General features: G+C 54.7%; 1 protein-coding gene across 3 annotated transcripts in view; it reads left to right on the forward strand.

The window, feature by feature from the left end:
* Positions 1 to 1,155: 1,155 nt before the first annotated feature.
* Positions 1,156 to 17,429, forward strand: part of SLC18A2 (solute carrier family 18 member A2) — a 30,629-nt gene continuing 14,355 nt past the window's right edge. For all 3 annotated transcript variants that reach the window (XM_066240042.1, XM_066240043.1, XM_066240044.1), the window contains exons 1-9: positions 1,156 to 1,262; positions 1,771 to 1,905; positions 3,286 to 3,637; positions 11,709 to 11,767; positions 12,011 to 12,094; positions 12,394 to 12,486; positions 14,546 to 14,635; positions 14,720 to 14,763; positions 14,833 to 14,893. In XM_066240042.1, the coding sequence (XP_066096139.1) occupies positions 1,785 to 1,905; positions 3,286 to 3,637; positions 11,709 to 11,767; positions 12,011 to 12,094; positions 12,394 to 12,486; positions 14,546 to 14,635; positions 14,720 to 14,763; positions 14,833 to 14,893 (904 nt within the window). In that variant the 5' untranslated portion in view covers positions 1,156 to 1,262; positions 1,771 to 1,784. The remainder of the gene's footprint in view (positions 1,263 to 1,770; positions 1,906 to 3,285; positions 3,638 to 11,708; positions 11,768 to 12,010; positions 12,095 to 12,393; positions 12,487 to 14,545; positions 14,636 to 14,719; positions 14,764 to 14,832; positions 14,894 to 17,429) is intronic.

The raw sequence follows: 17,429 nt of genomic DNA on the forward strand, positions 1-17,429 counted from the left end.
TAATAAAACAAGCCCAGACTCCACTGCTGTGAGACTGTGGCAGGATAACATTTATTCTAAGTGGTTTTCCAAGAAAATAGCTCCTGTTCCTCCTGTCCCCTAGAAGGGCCTCAAAGCTCCAGCTATGTCAGGAGGATGTCTGTTAAAGGTGGACCCTCACCCCTGGGTAGCCAGGGCTACAGCTCCAGGTCTTCCCCAAATAAGCATTCTTGCTGTCAACCATCTCGTCTTTTCCTTTCCTTTTAAAAAAAAAATTAAATGTATTGGGGTAATGTCAGTTACCTTTTCCTCCTCCTCCCACCCTCTTCCCCTCTGGCGACTGCCATTTTCTTGTCAGCATCTATGGGTTTGTAGGGTTTTTTTGTTTGTTTGTTTATTCATTTGTTGCTTTTTGTTGTCTATCCCCCATATGAGTGAAATCATCAGGTTCTTGTTCTTTTCCATCTGACTTATTTCACTGAGCATGATAATCTCAAGATCCACCTATGTTTTCCAAATGGTACTGTATCATCTCTTTTAATGACTCAGTATCCACTGTCTCCACTGTCAACACGTATCACGTCCTCGTTAGCCAACCGTCCCCTTTTCCCCTGTTTCCACATCACCAGCTTGAGGGTACCCAAGGACGTGGGACTTCAAAGACTTCAAGTGGCCCCTACCTCAGGCTTCAAAGATGACAGAGGGGAGAGGTGGTGGGGTGCAGAGTGGCTTCCCCAGGAAAGAAAGATCTGTTCCTAGCTCCCAACACCTTATAACCCCTTTCCCTGACACAGTCACCCGGCAGCCTTTATGACCTTACAGCCGATTTAAGGGACAGTGTGGATCAAAGAGCAGCTCCAGCCCCTTCGCGGAGGTTCGATGAAAGCACCAATCCCTGACGCCTCACCTTGACTCCCGGTCGTTTACCTCGGGACCCTCGACCCCTCTCCCTGGAGCCCTGACTTCTTCCCTCTGCGCCCAGCAGCTTCTCCCGGGCTCAGGTCCCTCGGGCACGCGGTCACGTGCAGGGGCAAACGAGAGTCTGCGCTCCCGGAGCTTTGACCCCAGCAAGCGGGGAACCTGATGCGTAGCGGGTCTGGGCGGCGACCGAGGCCCCTCCCTCGCCCCCCGCCCCCGCCCCCGCTCCGCACCGGCCGTGACGTCAGAGCCGGACCCGCTAAACTGAGCGGCGGCGGGGCGCCAGGGTGGAGACGGCGACCCCGAGGCGCCGGAACGGACGGATCCCGCTGTGGCCAGGGCAGACAACCGCCGGCGACCCCGAGGTAACGCCGACCCCGCTCCCTGTCCGCAGGCTCCGTGCTGGGGCAGAGCGCCGCTGGGGCGCGGGAGCGAGCGGGGCCGGGCGGGGGTCAGGGGGAGCTCCCGAAGCGCCGCGCGCTGGGCTCCGGGACACAGGGCGCACTGGGTCCCGCCGCGCCTCCAGAGCGCTCAGTGGTACGAGCGGGACCCTCCGAGCGGCGGGGCACAGGGCTCACGGTGCGCAGGGTCCCGCCGCACCTCCCGAACGCTCAGTGGTACGAGCGGGACCCTCGGGGCGGCGGGGAGCCGGACAGCACCCCGTGAGACTCAGGTGCGCGCTGCGACGGCGCCCGCGGGCGTTATTAATGGGGAGCGCGGGTGTGGGTGAGGACACACTCGTTGCGGGAAAGCCAAGGGTGGGGTGCTGGGGACCCGCCCGCAGCGTTCCGTCTGCGGCCCGAGAAGTCTGAGCGTTGGGAGTAGGGGACGCCCCGGCCCGCCCCGGCCCCTTATCTGCCGTCGCGCCCGCAGCCCAACCCGGAACCATGGCCCTGAGCGAGTTGGCGCTGCTCCGCTGGCTGCAGGACAGCCGTCACTCCAGGAAGCTCATCCTGTTCATCGTGTTCCTCGCGCTGCTGCTGGACAACATGCTGCTCACTGTCGTGGGTACGTACGGCCGGCCCTCCCCGGACACCCCTGCGCCGGCGCCCCGCTTACCCGGTGCGGTCCGGGAGCCGCCTCGCGCGGCCTGGGGAAGCTGGAGGACACGCTCTGTCAAAACACACATCCCCCCAGACTGCCGTGCCCGGGCGCATAAGAGCCGCGTTTGCGGCTTCGTTTTTCTGGGGGTCAGGTCCAAAATGTGACATCCGATGAAAAACCCAGAACTTGTGTTTCCTCCTGATAAACTAACTTCCCCCTGTCCACTTGGACTGCAATGAAGATTTCTGTTACAGACTAGCAATCCTCAGAGTTCGAAGTAATGTTATAATTAGTTTGCCACCTGAAAAGGAGGGTTAATCATTCGGTGTCACATCTGAAGAAGCAGTCAACATCCCTTTTTACAAAAATGGAAGTGACATTCAATATATTGTATCAGTGAATGACTCAAGATGGAAACATTTTGAGACCCATTTCAAAAGCAATTTGAGCAATGTTGTTTTAGCCACCCCCCCCAATGGATTTTAAAAACAAACCCTCAGTAAGTTAAACCCAGGTCTCTTAAATTAGCCCCATTAACAGGAAAGCTTTGAGCGTGTTCTTCCTTAACAATATCCATACTTTTAATGAATAAAAAAAAATTTATTTCGACTGTCGGGGGTGTCGGGTTTACATGTCAAGGATTACCCGAGATGTGGAGTTCAGTGAGGGGGGGGGCTCTCTTTCTTGTGTTGATTGTGTTATTGTTATACACCTGCCCAAAGCTTCTATTACATCAAAGGAATTTTCTTTTCCTCTATGGAAGTCTCAGAAATGCTTCCAGTGTCCCGATAGGATGCAACTGGGCCAGTTTCCACCCAGGAAATGGAGAGATAAAGTGGGCCTGTAGCAGGCAGAGTTTCCAAATGATGACTTCCTGCGGGCTTTTTCTTTTTTTTTCTAAGACATACAATGAAGTTTAGGTTCCGGTTTCCTTGATTCATTCAATTAAAGGTCTTTCGAGCCTCTTTCTGAGAAGAGCCCTGGTTGACCGTGGGTCAGCATCGACTCAGTCTCAGACCAAATTTGGCTTTCCTAAAATATTCCTGTGGAGGAATCCTGTAAAGAGAAATCCCACATGGGACAGGATTCTCTGGGGCCCTCCGGCCGGTTTTGCTCAGTAACTGGCCCGGAGAGCCAATGGGACTTTCTCAGCCTCCCGGGGGCTTTGTTGTTTAGAGAGAGTTGTTCCAGTGTCAGCATGCGTGGGGCAAGGCGGTTCCCGAGGTAGACAGGCCACTTCTCTGTGCCTTGTTTGGCATTAAACGTGACCGTAGCTTTCCTGGCATTTGTCCCAGGGGGGGTTTCGGTGCAGTGACCACCTTCCTGTCCTGCTCCTGTCCCCAGTCCCCATCATCCCAAGTTACTTGTACAGCATGAAGCATGAGAGAAACGCCACCGAGCTCCAGACCGCCAGGCCCACGCTCACAGCCGCCCCCTCAGGCGGTTTCCAGAGCATCTTCTCCTATTATGACAACGCCAGCGTGGCCACAGGGAACGCCACCAGAGACCTGCAGGGGAGGCGGCTGCCCGAGGCCACCGCACAGCACATGGTGGCAAACACGTCCACTGGCCCTTCCGACTGCCCCAGTGAGGACAAAGACCTCCTCAACGAAAACGTGCAAGTCGGCCTGCTGTTTGCCTCCAAAGCCACGGTCCAGCTCCTCACCAACCCGTTCATAGGACTGTTGACCAACAGGTAGGCTGCATTATTTTGGCCAAAGAGTTTTGTATTTATATTGTTCCAAGCTCATTCCCTCCCCTGCAAGGTTTCTGTTTCTCATTCATTTATCAGAATCTGGGAACCAGTGTGGGGGGTGGGGGGGCTGGGAAAAATCCAATCCCTGCCCCTTAGGTATCTGTCCATGGTTAATTGTCATTTCCCTTTTGTTCCGCCTTTCATTACTACCTCTGTCGCTTGAAAAGTAAGAACATTTTGACTTACAGTACCGAGGCCCTCCCCACGTGGGAGGGCTGATTCTGTCTGAATGCTGGACCGCGTCATCCGGTCCCCTGTGTGTGCGCTCGTCTCTTCCACCTCTGGCCTGCACCTCCTCCCAGAAAGCCAAGGTGGTCTTTTTAGGGCCGGCGAGGTGAAGGCTGAAGTAGGTGGTTGGGTGTGGGAAGCAGGGAAAGATGGGTCTTCCTGCTGTAGAGACAAAGTCCCAGCTGAGGTGGAGGTCCCGGACAGTGTGACAGGTGCATCCCTGCCAGTTACTCGCCTATGTCCACGGGCACCCAGGGAAGAGAATTGCGACTGTTCTCTGCATAATTCAAACTAGCTAATAATGTCCAAACTGGCTTTATGTTGACCTGGATGTTCTGGACTCTTCTGGACTCCCCTACTTTGCATACTTCTTCACGTCGCCATTGTTAGTGGTGTTCCAGCAAGTCTTTGTGATTCTATAGCGGGGGCGGCCCGGCTCCGCCTGGTCCATGGGGGCTCAAAGCATAGGACCAGGGCTTGCAGCGTGGGTAGGGGACGGGGTGTCCGCTGCAAGAAGCGGGAGCCAGGACAGTGTAAGTACTGGTGGTTGTCTACCCTCTGAACAGTGTAGCCCCAATGGCAGAAATGCAAAAAAAGAAAAGGCAGAGGAGGAAGTGCCCGGAGTCCTACCTGTGAACCAGGCCTAGAAACATGAACAAAGACCAGAGATGGAAAAGGGAACTAGGGAAGGAGAGGAGGGCGGGGTGGGAGTGAACTAGGGAGGGCAGAGCAGGGGAGACAGGGTGGGCTGGTCTAGAACAGGCCCCAAGTGCCGGGCTGGGGAAGGAGTGGGATTTTAGTGTGGGGCTGCCGGCAAGCCCGAGGTTCCAAAGCCAAGCTGAAGTGTCCACAGGCCAAGCCGGAGTTCAAGCAGGTCTGCCCAGCACCCAGTGTAGGCTGGGAACATGGAGGTCTTTACATATGAGCAAGCTTTGGCCTAGGGAAGGGGGGGGGGGGAAGGCCAGCAGGGTCCTTTGTTTAAATATTATTAAGCATTTCAAGAGGGCAACAGCAAGTCTTAAAGCAAGCCTGGGGCCCTTCTCAGAGTGGGGCCCTGTGTGACTGGCAGAGGCAGGGTCAATGGGGGATCAGGCCTGCAGGCTGGTGGCAGAGACTCAGAGGGGGTATGGAGCTCTGCCTTCCCCCAGCGTGAGCTGTCCTCGTACACACGGAGGTAATGTGCCCGTGGTGAGCTGGATGGAAGCACATTGTCAACTTCTGCAATTTGATTTCTTGGACTGAATAGTGCCATTGAATCGATTTGAACCATCCCAAGCCATGTGCAGCCATGCAGTCTGTGAGGCAGTTGTTACAAAGCTGCCACATAAAACAGTGCTCAGCAGATTGACTCTGTGATGATGGTCGGCCTGTGAGCTCACCGAGAAGGACATTAGCAAGGCGACATTCGGGAGCTCCTCTCTTCTTTAGGAGGAAACCCAAATGGTCCTCAGTAGTTGCAGGGTGGTTTTCTTTCTATTTTTCTAGACTAAGGGCGCTTTTAAAAATGCATCTGGTGTAATTACAGAAAATGGCTCTGGGTTTTGCATTCTGAGAAAGCAAACAGCTCAAATGCTATGTGGGAAAATTGAGGACATTATTATAGTAATGCCTTGCTATTACCATGGGCACAAATGTCACTGGCCGAATAGGGTGATAACTTCTATCCCCGGCTGAAGTGATGTGAGTATTCTAGTCTTCCCAATGCAAATGGAAGATGACAAGCTTAGTAAAAGCCCCATTCTTGGTTTTAATGCCTTGTTTATTCCACGAGGAAGGAGCTTATTTACAACCCGTGAGACCTTTCCTCGATATCAAATATACCAATATGCCAAATTCTTGACACGGAGGCCACACAAGGCTCATGTTTGGGGCTCTAGGGAAAAATAAAAGTCTTCCAAGGAAAACCCAGTTGGGTTTTGTGATCTGTGAAATTTAGTCTGTTCTTATGGGGAGTAATCCACTTTGGAATTTTTCAATAACAGAATTTTAAACCACACCTGGTTCTAATTACCCAGCAAACTTCAAAACGCCCTCCATCTTTTGGTGGCACCTTGTAATTGGGAAATGCAAATACATTTTAATATGGATGGTGGCAGACTATCCGAGGGACCTCTGTCCCTCCAAAACTGATTCAGTGTTTTCCAAGTAGACTTAAATCTGGGCACTTGCAGCCTATCTGGGCATGCCACGATTCTGCTCAGAGAAGCCATAAACAGGCTCCTCCGTTTTCCTTTACAGAATCTTCCCTTGTGAGCCATTGCAAATAGTCTTTGATGTAATTTGCGCCAATCACATCCTCAACCGCGGATAAGATGTGTGAGTCACGTTTTTCAGCGCTGTATACAAGCGTGTTGAAAAGAGCGTTTTACAGTTGGTTGATATATTTCTAATTGAAGAGCAGTTAAAACATGAAGCATCAGAGCTGGAAAATACTTGATCAAAGGGTTTGGGCCAGCCCTAGGATTTTACAGGCAAAGGAGTTGGCTGTTCAGGAGAAAGTGCCCAGCAGCTGTAGGACTGGAACCAGGGCCCAGGTGCCTTCCTCCCTGCCTGTTCTTGCCACCTGCGTACTGTTACACCATTTGTGCATCTGGCTACTAACAATCGTGCAGGTAAAAAACCTGGCTTTCTTGCATCAGTTTGGGCTTTCTCTGGTGGATCCAAGCTGAACTAGTAAAGGCTCACACAGTGAGTTGTTGATTGCTCTTTGTAATCAATTGACTGGGAGTTCAGAAAAAAAAAAAAAATCAGCATGGTTTTTTAGACATGGGCTTTCCCTCACTTCCTTGGCCCTAAAAATAAATAAATAAATAAATAAATAAATAAGCTCTGTTTCTAGCCGCTGATATGAGCTGGTCCAGCTTCCTAGTATCTCTGCAGTGTCTCTGACAATGGGGAGAAGGGAGGCTTTCTGAACCCCCAGAGATGTGGGGGAGCCTGGGGCCAATCCCTTCCAAAGCCTCTTGATGTAAGCAGGACCCGTTCTGAAATGAGACAGTCCATATCACACACGTCACAACCCTATCTCCCATATTATATCCCAGACCTCTGGATTCATGGTCATGATGCTGCCGTGTGGGTGGCTTTGGGGAGCAGATGACACAAGAGGCGGGTTGCCTGCCTGGTGTTTGCAACATCAGACAAGATTGCATGCCAATCCCCGGATATAAAAAAATTACAGTTCTTGGGAAGCATGTCTGTGTTCCTCTGGCTGCTAATATACTACACATAATTTCTCTTTCCCTTACTCTCCTGACACCATATTTTTACTGAAAAAAATAGGTGACTGGATAGGGAGCAAAGGAGCTTTGATTTTTGGCAGGTGGCGTGATCACGCACCCAATAACACTCTCTAAAGCTTGCGGGGACCTGGGATGACTTATTTCTGTCTTTGAGGCTCATGGGACTGATGTTATAATTCCAGTTTATTTATTTCATGATTGCCTTGTGCATAAAGGGGATAGAAAGGCTTCTCTGAGCAACATCTGTTATCATTCGGTCAGCAAGTGAAGTTTAGACATCCACACATATGAAAGGTATGCTCCAGGTAGGGAAACAGTGTGAAAACACGTTCCATGTCTCCTTCCACAAATCAGGCTAGGACGTGGCATGGTGGTCCTCACTTGCATAGCATAAGGATTACACAGCAGGTGCATCTTTAGAACTCAGAGTTATTCCAGATGAACTGGGTGGCGAGGGAAAGGGTTAACTCTGGGTGCCGGGGCGGTGCCCTGGCCCCCCTCCTAGCTTGTCATTGTCTCAGTGGTCTGCTTTTTATCAAGCTGGCGACAGTGGCTCAATTTATTTCCATAGTTACCTAGTATATTTGAAAGCCAGTCATTTCCCCTCGCAAATCGCAGCTAACATCTGCACGACAAGGAGGAAGCCACAGGGCACAGCATCCCCACGGAATCCACTGGGGTTACTTCTCTGTCTAGCTTCGGCCGCTCCGGTCTGAAGCGGGCTTTGTAGGAATAAGCAGTGACCTTTTCAGCGTCCCTGTGGACAGGGAGACCAGCTGTTCTGGAGAGAGAGCTGCTGCCCTCAACGCCATCAGGGTGGTGTGACAGTCTTCGCTTCTGAAATTGGAAGAAGCTGGCTGTGGGATTGGGCATTTGTCACGGGAGCAAATCCCCCACTTGAACTGTGTGTCATGGAACAGGGGTGACACCCAGGACAGTACGAAATCCATGGCTTACCTAACTCCCTGGAGCGCATCTAATAGCCAAAAAAGATGGCTCCATGGGCTAACCCTGAGAATTTGGTTTTGTTTACAAAATGATGGACAGCAAACTTCCAAGTGTGTCCTGTGAATTTAAATGATCACTGTGGTCACTGATGTTCAATCACTGTCACCTTTTAGGAGCGGGTTGGAATCATCGGAAAAGGACCTGTCGCCTCTTGTCTCTTCTGGGGATAGCTTGTACCCTACTGTGTGCCCTTGCTTTTGTCACTTAGGCTGCAGGGGAGACAAGCTTGCTCCATCTCCGGGGCAAAGGTAACCTAGGTGTAGCATTAAAGAAAAAGTAGTGCCTGTCAGTGATGAACTAGGGAATAGGAGCTTTCTCCACTGACCCTCTAAGGGTAAATGTAATGACAACACTTTCTACTGCCTTGCACTTTTTTCCAGGGATTCGATATATGATTTTTGGTCTTATTGCAATTGGATTAACTGCTCCCTGATGCTTTGCGGAGGATGACTGTGGGGCTGGGATGACTCACCAGGGGTCAATAATGGGATATTTGGTTAAACGTTTGCCACATCAGGTCTAGTTCTGCTTAGCGATGCTTAAATTGAGGTGGCATCGAATTGAGACAAGAGGCCGACTCAGATGTTTATGACTAATGGCAGTGGAGCGTCTGTCCGTTTGGAGACATGGTGGGGGAGGAGAAAGGGTACTGATGATCTGCCCATCCCGCAGGGACCCTGGGGCCTTGGGTGAGTCTCCGTCAGAGGTGGGTATTCAGAGGGCTAGCAGAGGAGGAGGGTGGAGGCCCAGGAGCACAGCTCTGGGGTGGGGCTGAGCTCCGGGGAGCCGCTGCCTGGCTCTGTCCACGGGGCAGCCCTTTCTGGCTGGGCCAGCATTGAAAGTGGAGGGCACCCGCGTCCGGTAACGAGAGAGAAGCAGGTGGGCCCACTGTTGTCGGAAAGAGTCGGCTTGCTCTGTGACTGTGGGTGAGCCACTCTGTCTCTGAACCTTACTGTGGACGGGCCAGTCTTTGAGTGTCCTTCCAAATTTGCCACTTGGGTATCTCATACATGCTTTATTAAAATCCCAAAGGAATTTACAGAACCACAGCTGTGGTGTTTTTAAAGAAAACCCAGCACCTGGGTATGGTAAAGAGAATCTCCTGTGAGCTCAGAGCCCAGCGGGCATGCAGCCATCTGGTTTTATAGGAAACCGGGTCCCTTTCATTCCACAAACCCCTAGTGAACCTGTGCTCCTGTGACCGGCGTCCCCACCAAAGTGTGCACTGGCAGGACGTGGCATCCCTCAGATGGCGGAGAGAGGCTCGCTGCCCTGAATTTGGGACAAGTCACTTAAATTCTCTGAGCCTCAGTGTGGCCTTCTGAAAAATGGGAATAAAGCCAGCAATGTCCCGAAAGTGCCATGGGATTCACGGGTGATGTTCCCGGTAAGAAGGAGCCCACCCCTGCTGTGTCCCACCAGGTGATCTGGGCTAGTGGCCAGGTGCAGACTGGGCATGGGTATCCCTGCTACTCCTACAGCTTTGACACCTGTAGCTGTTCCAAATAGCATGTGGGAAGTGGTGAGAAGCGTGTTTATCCCAGGACAGCGGCAAGTATCAAGTATTGTCTTACGTCTGTTCTTCCCTCGCAAGTACAATAATTGCTGAGAAGTATAAACTGCCTGCGAGCGCTCCTCTCGGCGTCCCCTGGGAGTGTCCTCACTCAGTCTCCAGCAGTGCCCCGTGGGCGGGGGTTGTGCACGGGTCCTTTTGCCTTCGTGGATAAAGAGTCCGGGCAGTCCACTCTGGGCTCACTGAGACAAGGGAAGCTGCCATTTGATGGCCATCTGACCGGCGGGTCAGGGCCCCGGTGTCTCTGCTGGGTCACCTGTTTGGCCTTGAGCCCCGCTTTGTGAATTACCAGCTCTCCTCAGGGAATTTGTGGTGGTGGTGGCATGCTTCCCGCGAATCTTCCCTGATTTGGGGGATGTTCTTTGGTTTCTGTATGCACATGAAGCAGTTAAAAAAAAAATAATAGCCTGACCAGGCGGTGGCGCACTGGATAGAGTGTCGGACTGGGATGCGGAAGGACCCAGGTTCGAGACCCCAGGATAGCCAGCTTGAGCATGGACTCATCTGGCTTGAGCAAAAAAAAAAAGCTCACCAACTTGGACCCAAGGTCACTGGCTCCAGCAGGGGGTTACTCAGTCTGCTGAAGGCCCGCGGTCAAGGCACATATGAGAAAGCAACCAATGAACAACTATGGTGTCGCAACGAAAAACTGATGATTGATGCTTCTCATCTCTGTCTGTTCCTGTCTGTCTGTCCCTGTCTATCCCTCTATCTGACTCTCTCTCTGTCCCTGTAAAAAAAATAAAAAATAATAATAATAATAATAAGTATGACCAGGACAACCGCTGGAAAAGTTGTATTGAAGCCATATCTGCCTTTTGGCTAGCTGAGGAGGTGGGACAGCTTGTAAGGAAAGGCCCAGGCTGGACGGGATGCCCACTGTGAACTGGGCTTAGGACGTTCACCGGGTCCCTCTTCTTGTGCCTGCGCTTCCTCGTGTGTGAAATGGGGAAGTGGTCGGCTGTCCTTATCAAGTCATTGGGCTGCTGGGTGTAATGCTTCGAGAATTGAGTGATATCATGATTTTTTTTATTTTTATTCAAGCCTGGAGGAGAAGAGCCCCTCCAGGCTGAGTGACTGGGACTCGGGACTTCTTGGTCTAGGATCCAGGGCTGGGGGGGGACGAGGCCTGGACACGCTCAGGGCTATTGCGGGACCGAGCCATGGGCTTAGTCAGCGGAAGCAGGAAAGAAGGAAGAGAACGAGGGAGGAAATGAGCTTTCTGAAGCGCCTTCTCTGTTCCAGGCACGCTGATAGCGGCGTCCACGGACATCGCGTGTTACACGCACCCCCATTCTGGGAGGTGGGCCATGGCCGGCGCGCTGGGAGGCTGGCGGGAGACTTTCTGGGTTGAGGGGCAGGGCCGGGTGCCCAGCCGGGGGTGAGATACAGAAGGGCCAAGGTCTTCCCACCATGCCACCCGCCTGGTGGCAGAGCCCCGTCTGGGCAGTGGTCTTAGGGAGGATGCGGACTTCGTGCACCGGAGATGAGGCCTGTCCTCCTGGGCGGACCGCGCCGGGGGCACGGTGAAGACAGATGTGCACGTCTAGTGCAGTGGTCTCTGTGGCCGGTTGAATCACCTGATGACCTTTTACTCGAATCACTTGATTGCAGTTGTCCCTTTGGCAAAGCTCTAGCAAAGACACTAATTAAAGAAACAAGTTTTTTTTAAATGATGGAAACAGGGGCCGTGTACTTCGGCCGCGTTCTGGGTTATTGCTGATATTGTCAACATTTATTCTACAGAAACTTCTGTTCCCAGCGACCATCCACAGAAGGGCTCACATCCTAAGCCAGTCAAACACAAAAAGGTCATGCAGGAAGCACCTGCTGTATCACTTTTTAGACAAGTTGACCAAACGCTTACCCGCCTGACCCCAGAGGGTGAGCGGGAGCCGTGGGTGCAAAGCCTTAAGAAAACAGAGTGGTCGCTGATTGTCTTTGTGGTTTTGTTTTGCAGGATCGGCTACCCGATTCCAATGTTCACGGGCTTCTGTATCATGTTTGTCTCAACAATTAGTGAGTGTCTTGTGTTCGCCTTCTGAGCATGGGTCCTGCGTGGGGTGGGCTCTGATGGCCTCAAACAGGGAATTGAGAACACAGCTGGGTGGGGGTGGGGGGTGGGGGGTGGGGGGGTTGACACAAACCGCAGAAAGAGATCAGTAGAGAGGGGTCTTCATGGGCAGAGACACAGTGGGTCAGTGTGGAAACGGCCTGTGGGGTGCGGGCCCAAGGCCCTCACTGGCCGGCCCTCTCTCGCAGTGTTCGCCTTCTCCAGCAGCTACGCCTTCCTGCTGGTGGCCAGGGCGCTGCAGGGCGTCGGCTCCTCCTGCTCCTCTGTGGCTGGTAGGTGTGGGGATGCCCGAGCAAGTGGGGCGCAGGGCCCACCAGCACGGCCCTGTGGGTGCACCCCCCCACATGTAACTGCTGGGTAGTTTGGGGAATCAAGGTGGTGCTGGTGGTGGGGGTTGGCGGTGGGCGCTGGGGCAGGTGCCCGCCTCCTCATGGGACTCCGCTTGGTCACGGAGTTCCCTCCATCTGCCAGGTTCGGGAAGCGCAGGTCTGGGGTGGGAGGGGAGACGCATGTGGGTGGTTCCTTGGGTGTTCCCAGAGCCGGGCCGCTGACCGTTTCTGTCCCTGTGCAGGGATGGGCATGCTGGCCAGCGTGTACACAGACGACGAGGAGAGGGGCAACGCCATGGGGATTGCCCTGGGCGGCCTGGCCATGGGTGTCCTAGGTGGGTAGGGCCGTGGGGGCAGCACCGGGAGCCTGCCTGGCGCTGGCCATGTGCTACTCCTGGATTCCATGCACATGCAGACAGATTCCCTGGCAGTCCTCTATTTGTTCCCTATTTTCGTGGAGCCTTTGAAAAATGGTGGGGGCCGTCCCGACATGGGAAAACCCGGGCGCCTCCTACTTCTACCCCCAACCTCCCCTCCCCTCCCCTCCCCTCCCCTCCCCTCCCCTCCCCTCCCCTCCTCTCCCTTCCCCTCTTCTCCTCTTCCCTCTTCTCCCCTTTCCTCCCCTCCCCTCTTCTCTCCTCCCCTCCCTTCCCCTCCCTTCTCCTTTCCCCTCCTCTCCCCTCCCCTCCCCTCTCCTCCCTTCCCCTCCTCTCCCTTCCCCTCCCCTCCCCTCCCTTCTCCTTTCCCTTCCCCTCCCCTCCCCTCCCCTTCCCTCCCTTCTCCTTTCCCCTCCTCTCCCCTCCCCTCCCCTCTCCTCCCCTCCCCTTCCCTCCCTTCTCCTTTCCCCTCCTCTCCCCTCTCCTCCCTTCCCTTCCTCTCCCCTCTCCTCCCTTCCCCTCTCCTCCCTTCCCCTCCTCTCCCTTCCCCTCCCCTCCCCTCCCTTCTCCTTTCCCTTCCCCTCCCCTCTCCTCCCTTCCCCTCCCGTCCCCTTCCCTCCCTTCTCCTTTCCCCTCCTCTCCCCTCCCCTCTCCTCCCCTCCCTTCTCCTTTCCCCTCCTCTCCCCTCTCCTCCCTTCCCTTCCTCTCCCATCTCCTCCCTCCCCTCCCTTCCCCTCCCCACCCCTCCCTTCCCTTCTCCTTTCCCCTCCTCTCCCCTCCCCTCTCCTCCCCTCCCTTCTCCTTTCCCCTCCTCTCCCCTCCCCTCTCCTCTCCTCCCCTCCCCTCCCTTCTCCTTTCCCCTCCTCTCCCCTCTCCTCCCTTCCCCTCCTCTCCCCTCCCCTCCCCTCTCCTCCCTTCCCCTCCTCTCCCTTCTCCCTTCCCCTCCCTTCCCCTCCCCTCCCCTCTCTTCCCCTCCCCTCCCCTCCTCTCCCTTCTCCCTTCCCCTCCCTTCCCCTCTCTTCCCCTCCCCTCCCCTCTCCTCCCTTCCCTCCCTTCTCCTTTCCCCTCCTCTCCCCTCTCCTCCCTTCCCTTCCTCTCCCCTCTCCTCCTTTCCCCTCTCCTCCCTTCCCCTCCTCTCCCCTCTCCTCCCTTCCCTCCCTTCTCCTTTCCCCTCCTCTCCCCTCCCCTCTCCTCTCCTCCCCTCCCCTCCCTTCTCCTTTCCCCTCCTCTCCCCTCTCCTCCCTTCCCCTCCTCTCCCCTCCCCTCCTCTCTCCTCCCTTCCCCTCCTCTCCCTTCTCCTCCCTTCCCCTCCCTTCCCCTCCCCTCCCCTCTCTTCCCCTCCCCTCCCCTCTCCTCCCTTCCCTCCCTTCTCCTTTCCCCTCCTCTCCCCTCTCCTCCCTTCCCTTCCTCTCCCCTCTCCTCCTTTCCCCTCTCCTCCCTTCCCCTCCTCTCCCCTCTCCTCCCTTCCCTCCCTTCTCCTTTCCCCTCCTCTCCCCTCTCCTTCCTTCCCCTCCTCTCCCCTCTCCTCCCCTCCCCTCCCCTCTCCTTGCACACATTCTCTGAGTTAATGTGGGGAGGACCCCCACCTCCGAGCCTGCCTCCCTGCCTCTCTGACTGGCCTCCTCCTACACCAGGGCCAGGCATCTTCCCCGGGGACATCTGGGTCCTCTCCCTTTTCCCTGTGACCTCCCCAGCCCTGCTTGGGGGCCTGCAGTCCCCGTCTGCACTGGTTTATCAGGAACGGAGTCCTCACTCACCCAGTGTCCCCTGCACCTTCACCGGCCGAGGCCTCGCTCCTCTTACCTTTCCTTTGGGGTGACCCTTCGAGTCTTTTGCCTCCAGACTAACACCGCTTGGAGGAGGTTACGGGGCAACTTAGCACTAGTGGATAGAATATAGGGAGGCCATCTGAACTAGCTTTGGATAAAACAGAGAAATGCAAGAAACGAACGACGGGCCCAGTGGGGTGGGAGGCATGGCCCCAGGGCCTGGCACGTTCTCTTTCTCTTCCGTGCAGTGGGCCCCCCCTTTGGGAGTGTGCTCTATGAGTTTGTGGGGAAGACGGCTCCTTTCCTGGTGCTGGCTGCCCTGGTGCTCTTGGATGGAGGTGAGTCCACATGGGGACCTCGGCCACGACCTGGGCGTGGACGGTGACGGGCCTGGGGCCATGCTTCTTGTTTTCTTCCCGTAGCTATTCAGCTGTTCGTGCTCCAGCCGTCCCAGGTGCAGCCAGAGGTGAGCAGTGGGCAGAGGAGGGCGCGGCTCCTGCCACCTCGACTCTTCTGACCGCTCTTTTCTCCACAGAGCCAGAAGGGGACTCCGCTGATCACCCTGCTGAAGGACCCCTACATCCTTATCGCTGCAGGTGGGGCTCCTCCCAGCGCCCTGGTCCTTCTCCGCCTGGGGTGGGGGCGGGGCGGATGGTGAGGACCAGTGTTCATTTTGCTGCTGGAAATGTTGGGCTGAAAAATCATAAAAGGCACGAAGAGGTTATATGTCTCTCTCTCTCTCACACACACACACACACACACACACACACACACAGTTTTCTTTCGTCATTCATTTCTGACGTCAGCCAAGTTCCTGTGTTGTTTTTCACTTGGGGCAAAGATGTCTGAGTCATGGAGATGCCCCCACAGAGGGTTGGGGTCGAGCTTGCTCACTGAGTCACTGCTTGGCCTTGAACTTCCGGAAGGAGCCCGTGGCCTCACTGCAGGTGTCTTAGCTGAAGGTTGATTCACCTTGACATGTATGAAAGGACACCAACTGCAGAGCCCCAGGGGACCGAGCAGGCGCCTCCTTCCTGCCCAGCGGGCGTCCGGTTCAGCAGCAGGGAGGCCCGGACGGAAACACCTTTGGGTTCTTGGCCTCAGTGGGCTCCAAGGAAGCCCTGGGTTCCACGGCTCTTGGAGACGATTGTGGCCGCATTCATCCAGGGGACTGTCCCCTCAAGGCCATCTCAGTGACACAGACCTGGTGCTCCCTAATGAGGGACCAGCCTGATGTTGCTTGGGCCTGGAAACTGCGGTCAGCAGAGGCCCTCGGGGCCAGGCCAGGGGAGGGCAGCCCTGCGGAGTGGCTTCGGGCCTGGTCAGGGTCCTCTCCAGTTAGGGCTAGGCTGTGTAGGCAGGGGGCACGAACACGAGGTGGGGAGTGGGTACACCCCATGCCTCAGGACATTCAAATGCAGCCTTTTCCAGACCCCCCCCCCCCCCCCGCTGGTTTTGTTTGAGTTTCTGCTGCAGGGTTTGGCCAAGGTGGAACCGCTCTAGCCCTAGTGTAGGTCCTGTCCATCATGCCTGTGGGTGAAAGGGTTGGAAACCTGGTATGGCGACCTCCTCCTCACACAGGGGAACCTCTCTGTGTCTCTGACAAGATGCCGGGGGCCATTCCAGAGCCCAGACAACCTTGGAGCCCTGGCTGTCCCAGGTGGACATGAGAGACGTGGTGAGAGGTGGGGGCCCTGAGAGGTGGCCGCCCGCACATTGGGGCGGACATCTGGGCAGGCTGGGCCCCTCCTGCCTTTGCCTGTGGGTGGCCCTTGCTGTCACGTCCCTGTTCATGGAGAGAGATGCAGAGACCCACCCAACACCCAGTGTCAGCCCCTTGGCAGGTCCAGGCTGCCTCGGCTGGGGGACTTGGAGGCCAGGTGGTGTCTTGTTTGTACCAGTGAATTTCAATTTACGGAGGTGACTGATGACATGGAGAGGTCAATACCATTGAAAGAAGATTTTATGACTATGTGTCCCAAAGGAAGGTGGCCCTCAACGTCACTCGGGGCCACATGGGGATGCACCAGGTTTGGTCAGGAGGCAGAAAGGGGCAGGGTGAGGTCTAGGCCAGAGTCCTGACTGGAGTATCCACGGGAAATGTGAGGCGGGGTGGGTAGTTGAAATAATTCCCGCGGTCTTTGGGGGGCCCGGGTCTGTCTGTCCTGGCTGCCCGGTTCCTGCCCTGGGTGGAGTTAGGGGCGGGAGGGGACCTGGGCATGCTATATCAACTAGATAACGAGGGGGTGGCGGTGTGGGCTCTTGCCCGCAGGGGAGGGGTGGGCAGTGCTGAAGTTAACCTGGCTCTGTAATTCCTGTGAGTGAAAAAGACACACACACAGCATCTAAGGAGACACAGAACAGGTGGGTGCGGGGAGGGCTGCCATTTCAGCCTGGTATTTGTGTTCTGCCTTTAAATGTCACCAAGAAGGAGGAAAAAAAAAAAAAGCAAACATTTTCTTCATTATGTGAGCACGTTAGTCATGATTGCACAATGTTCTCTCAATCAAGATTTTTGCAAATTAGAGGTTCCACGGGGCACAGCACAGGAAGCTCTCGGAATGATGGAAACAGTTCCGTGTGCCTTTTTCCAGATGGTTCTACATTTACAAAGGGTTTGGTTATCAGAGCGATAACGGCTATTTGCAAAGAGACCCTATATGCATAGTTGATTAAAAAAAACAAAAAACCCAGCAACCTACAATAGCCCGTCTATATTGAAAGCACTGGATTTGGGGCATCCCCGGGTCACTGGAAAATCCAGTAAAACTTAGATGCGTGAGCCTCAGGCTGCCCCAGTCTGTGTGTGGTCTGGAAGTGGCTGTTGTGTGGCTACAAGTAAATTACTTCTTTAGTAAATTGTACCTCCCTTTCTTTGTTAATAAATCAGGAAAGTTAAACCAAGTGATCTCTAAGGCTCCCTCTCTCTAGTTCCAAACTTTATGACTCTGGGAATCTAGTTGTTTGAATTAATAACAATAATAAACCAACCCTTTTACTATCCCGTGGACCCATTATTCTTGTCTCACCCAAAGTACAGGTTCTGAGTTTCCACGCTGATGGTTCTGGCTGTGGGCACAGGGGGTTTCACTGGGTTTGGAAACAGTAAGGGACCCTTAAGACCCAAACCAG

This window comes from Saccopteryx bilineata, chromosome 7, assembly GCF_036850765.1.
Source record: "Saccopteryx bilineata isolate mSacBil1 chromosome 7, mSacBil1_pri_phased_curated, whole genome shotgun sequence".
In the NCBI taxonomy this organism is placed as follows: Eukaryota; Metazoa; Chordata; class Mammalia; order Chiroptera; family Emballonuridae; genus Saccopteryx; species Saccopteryx bilineata.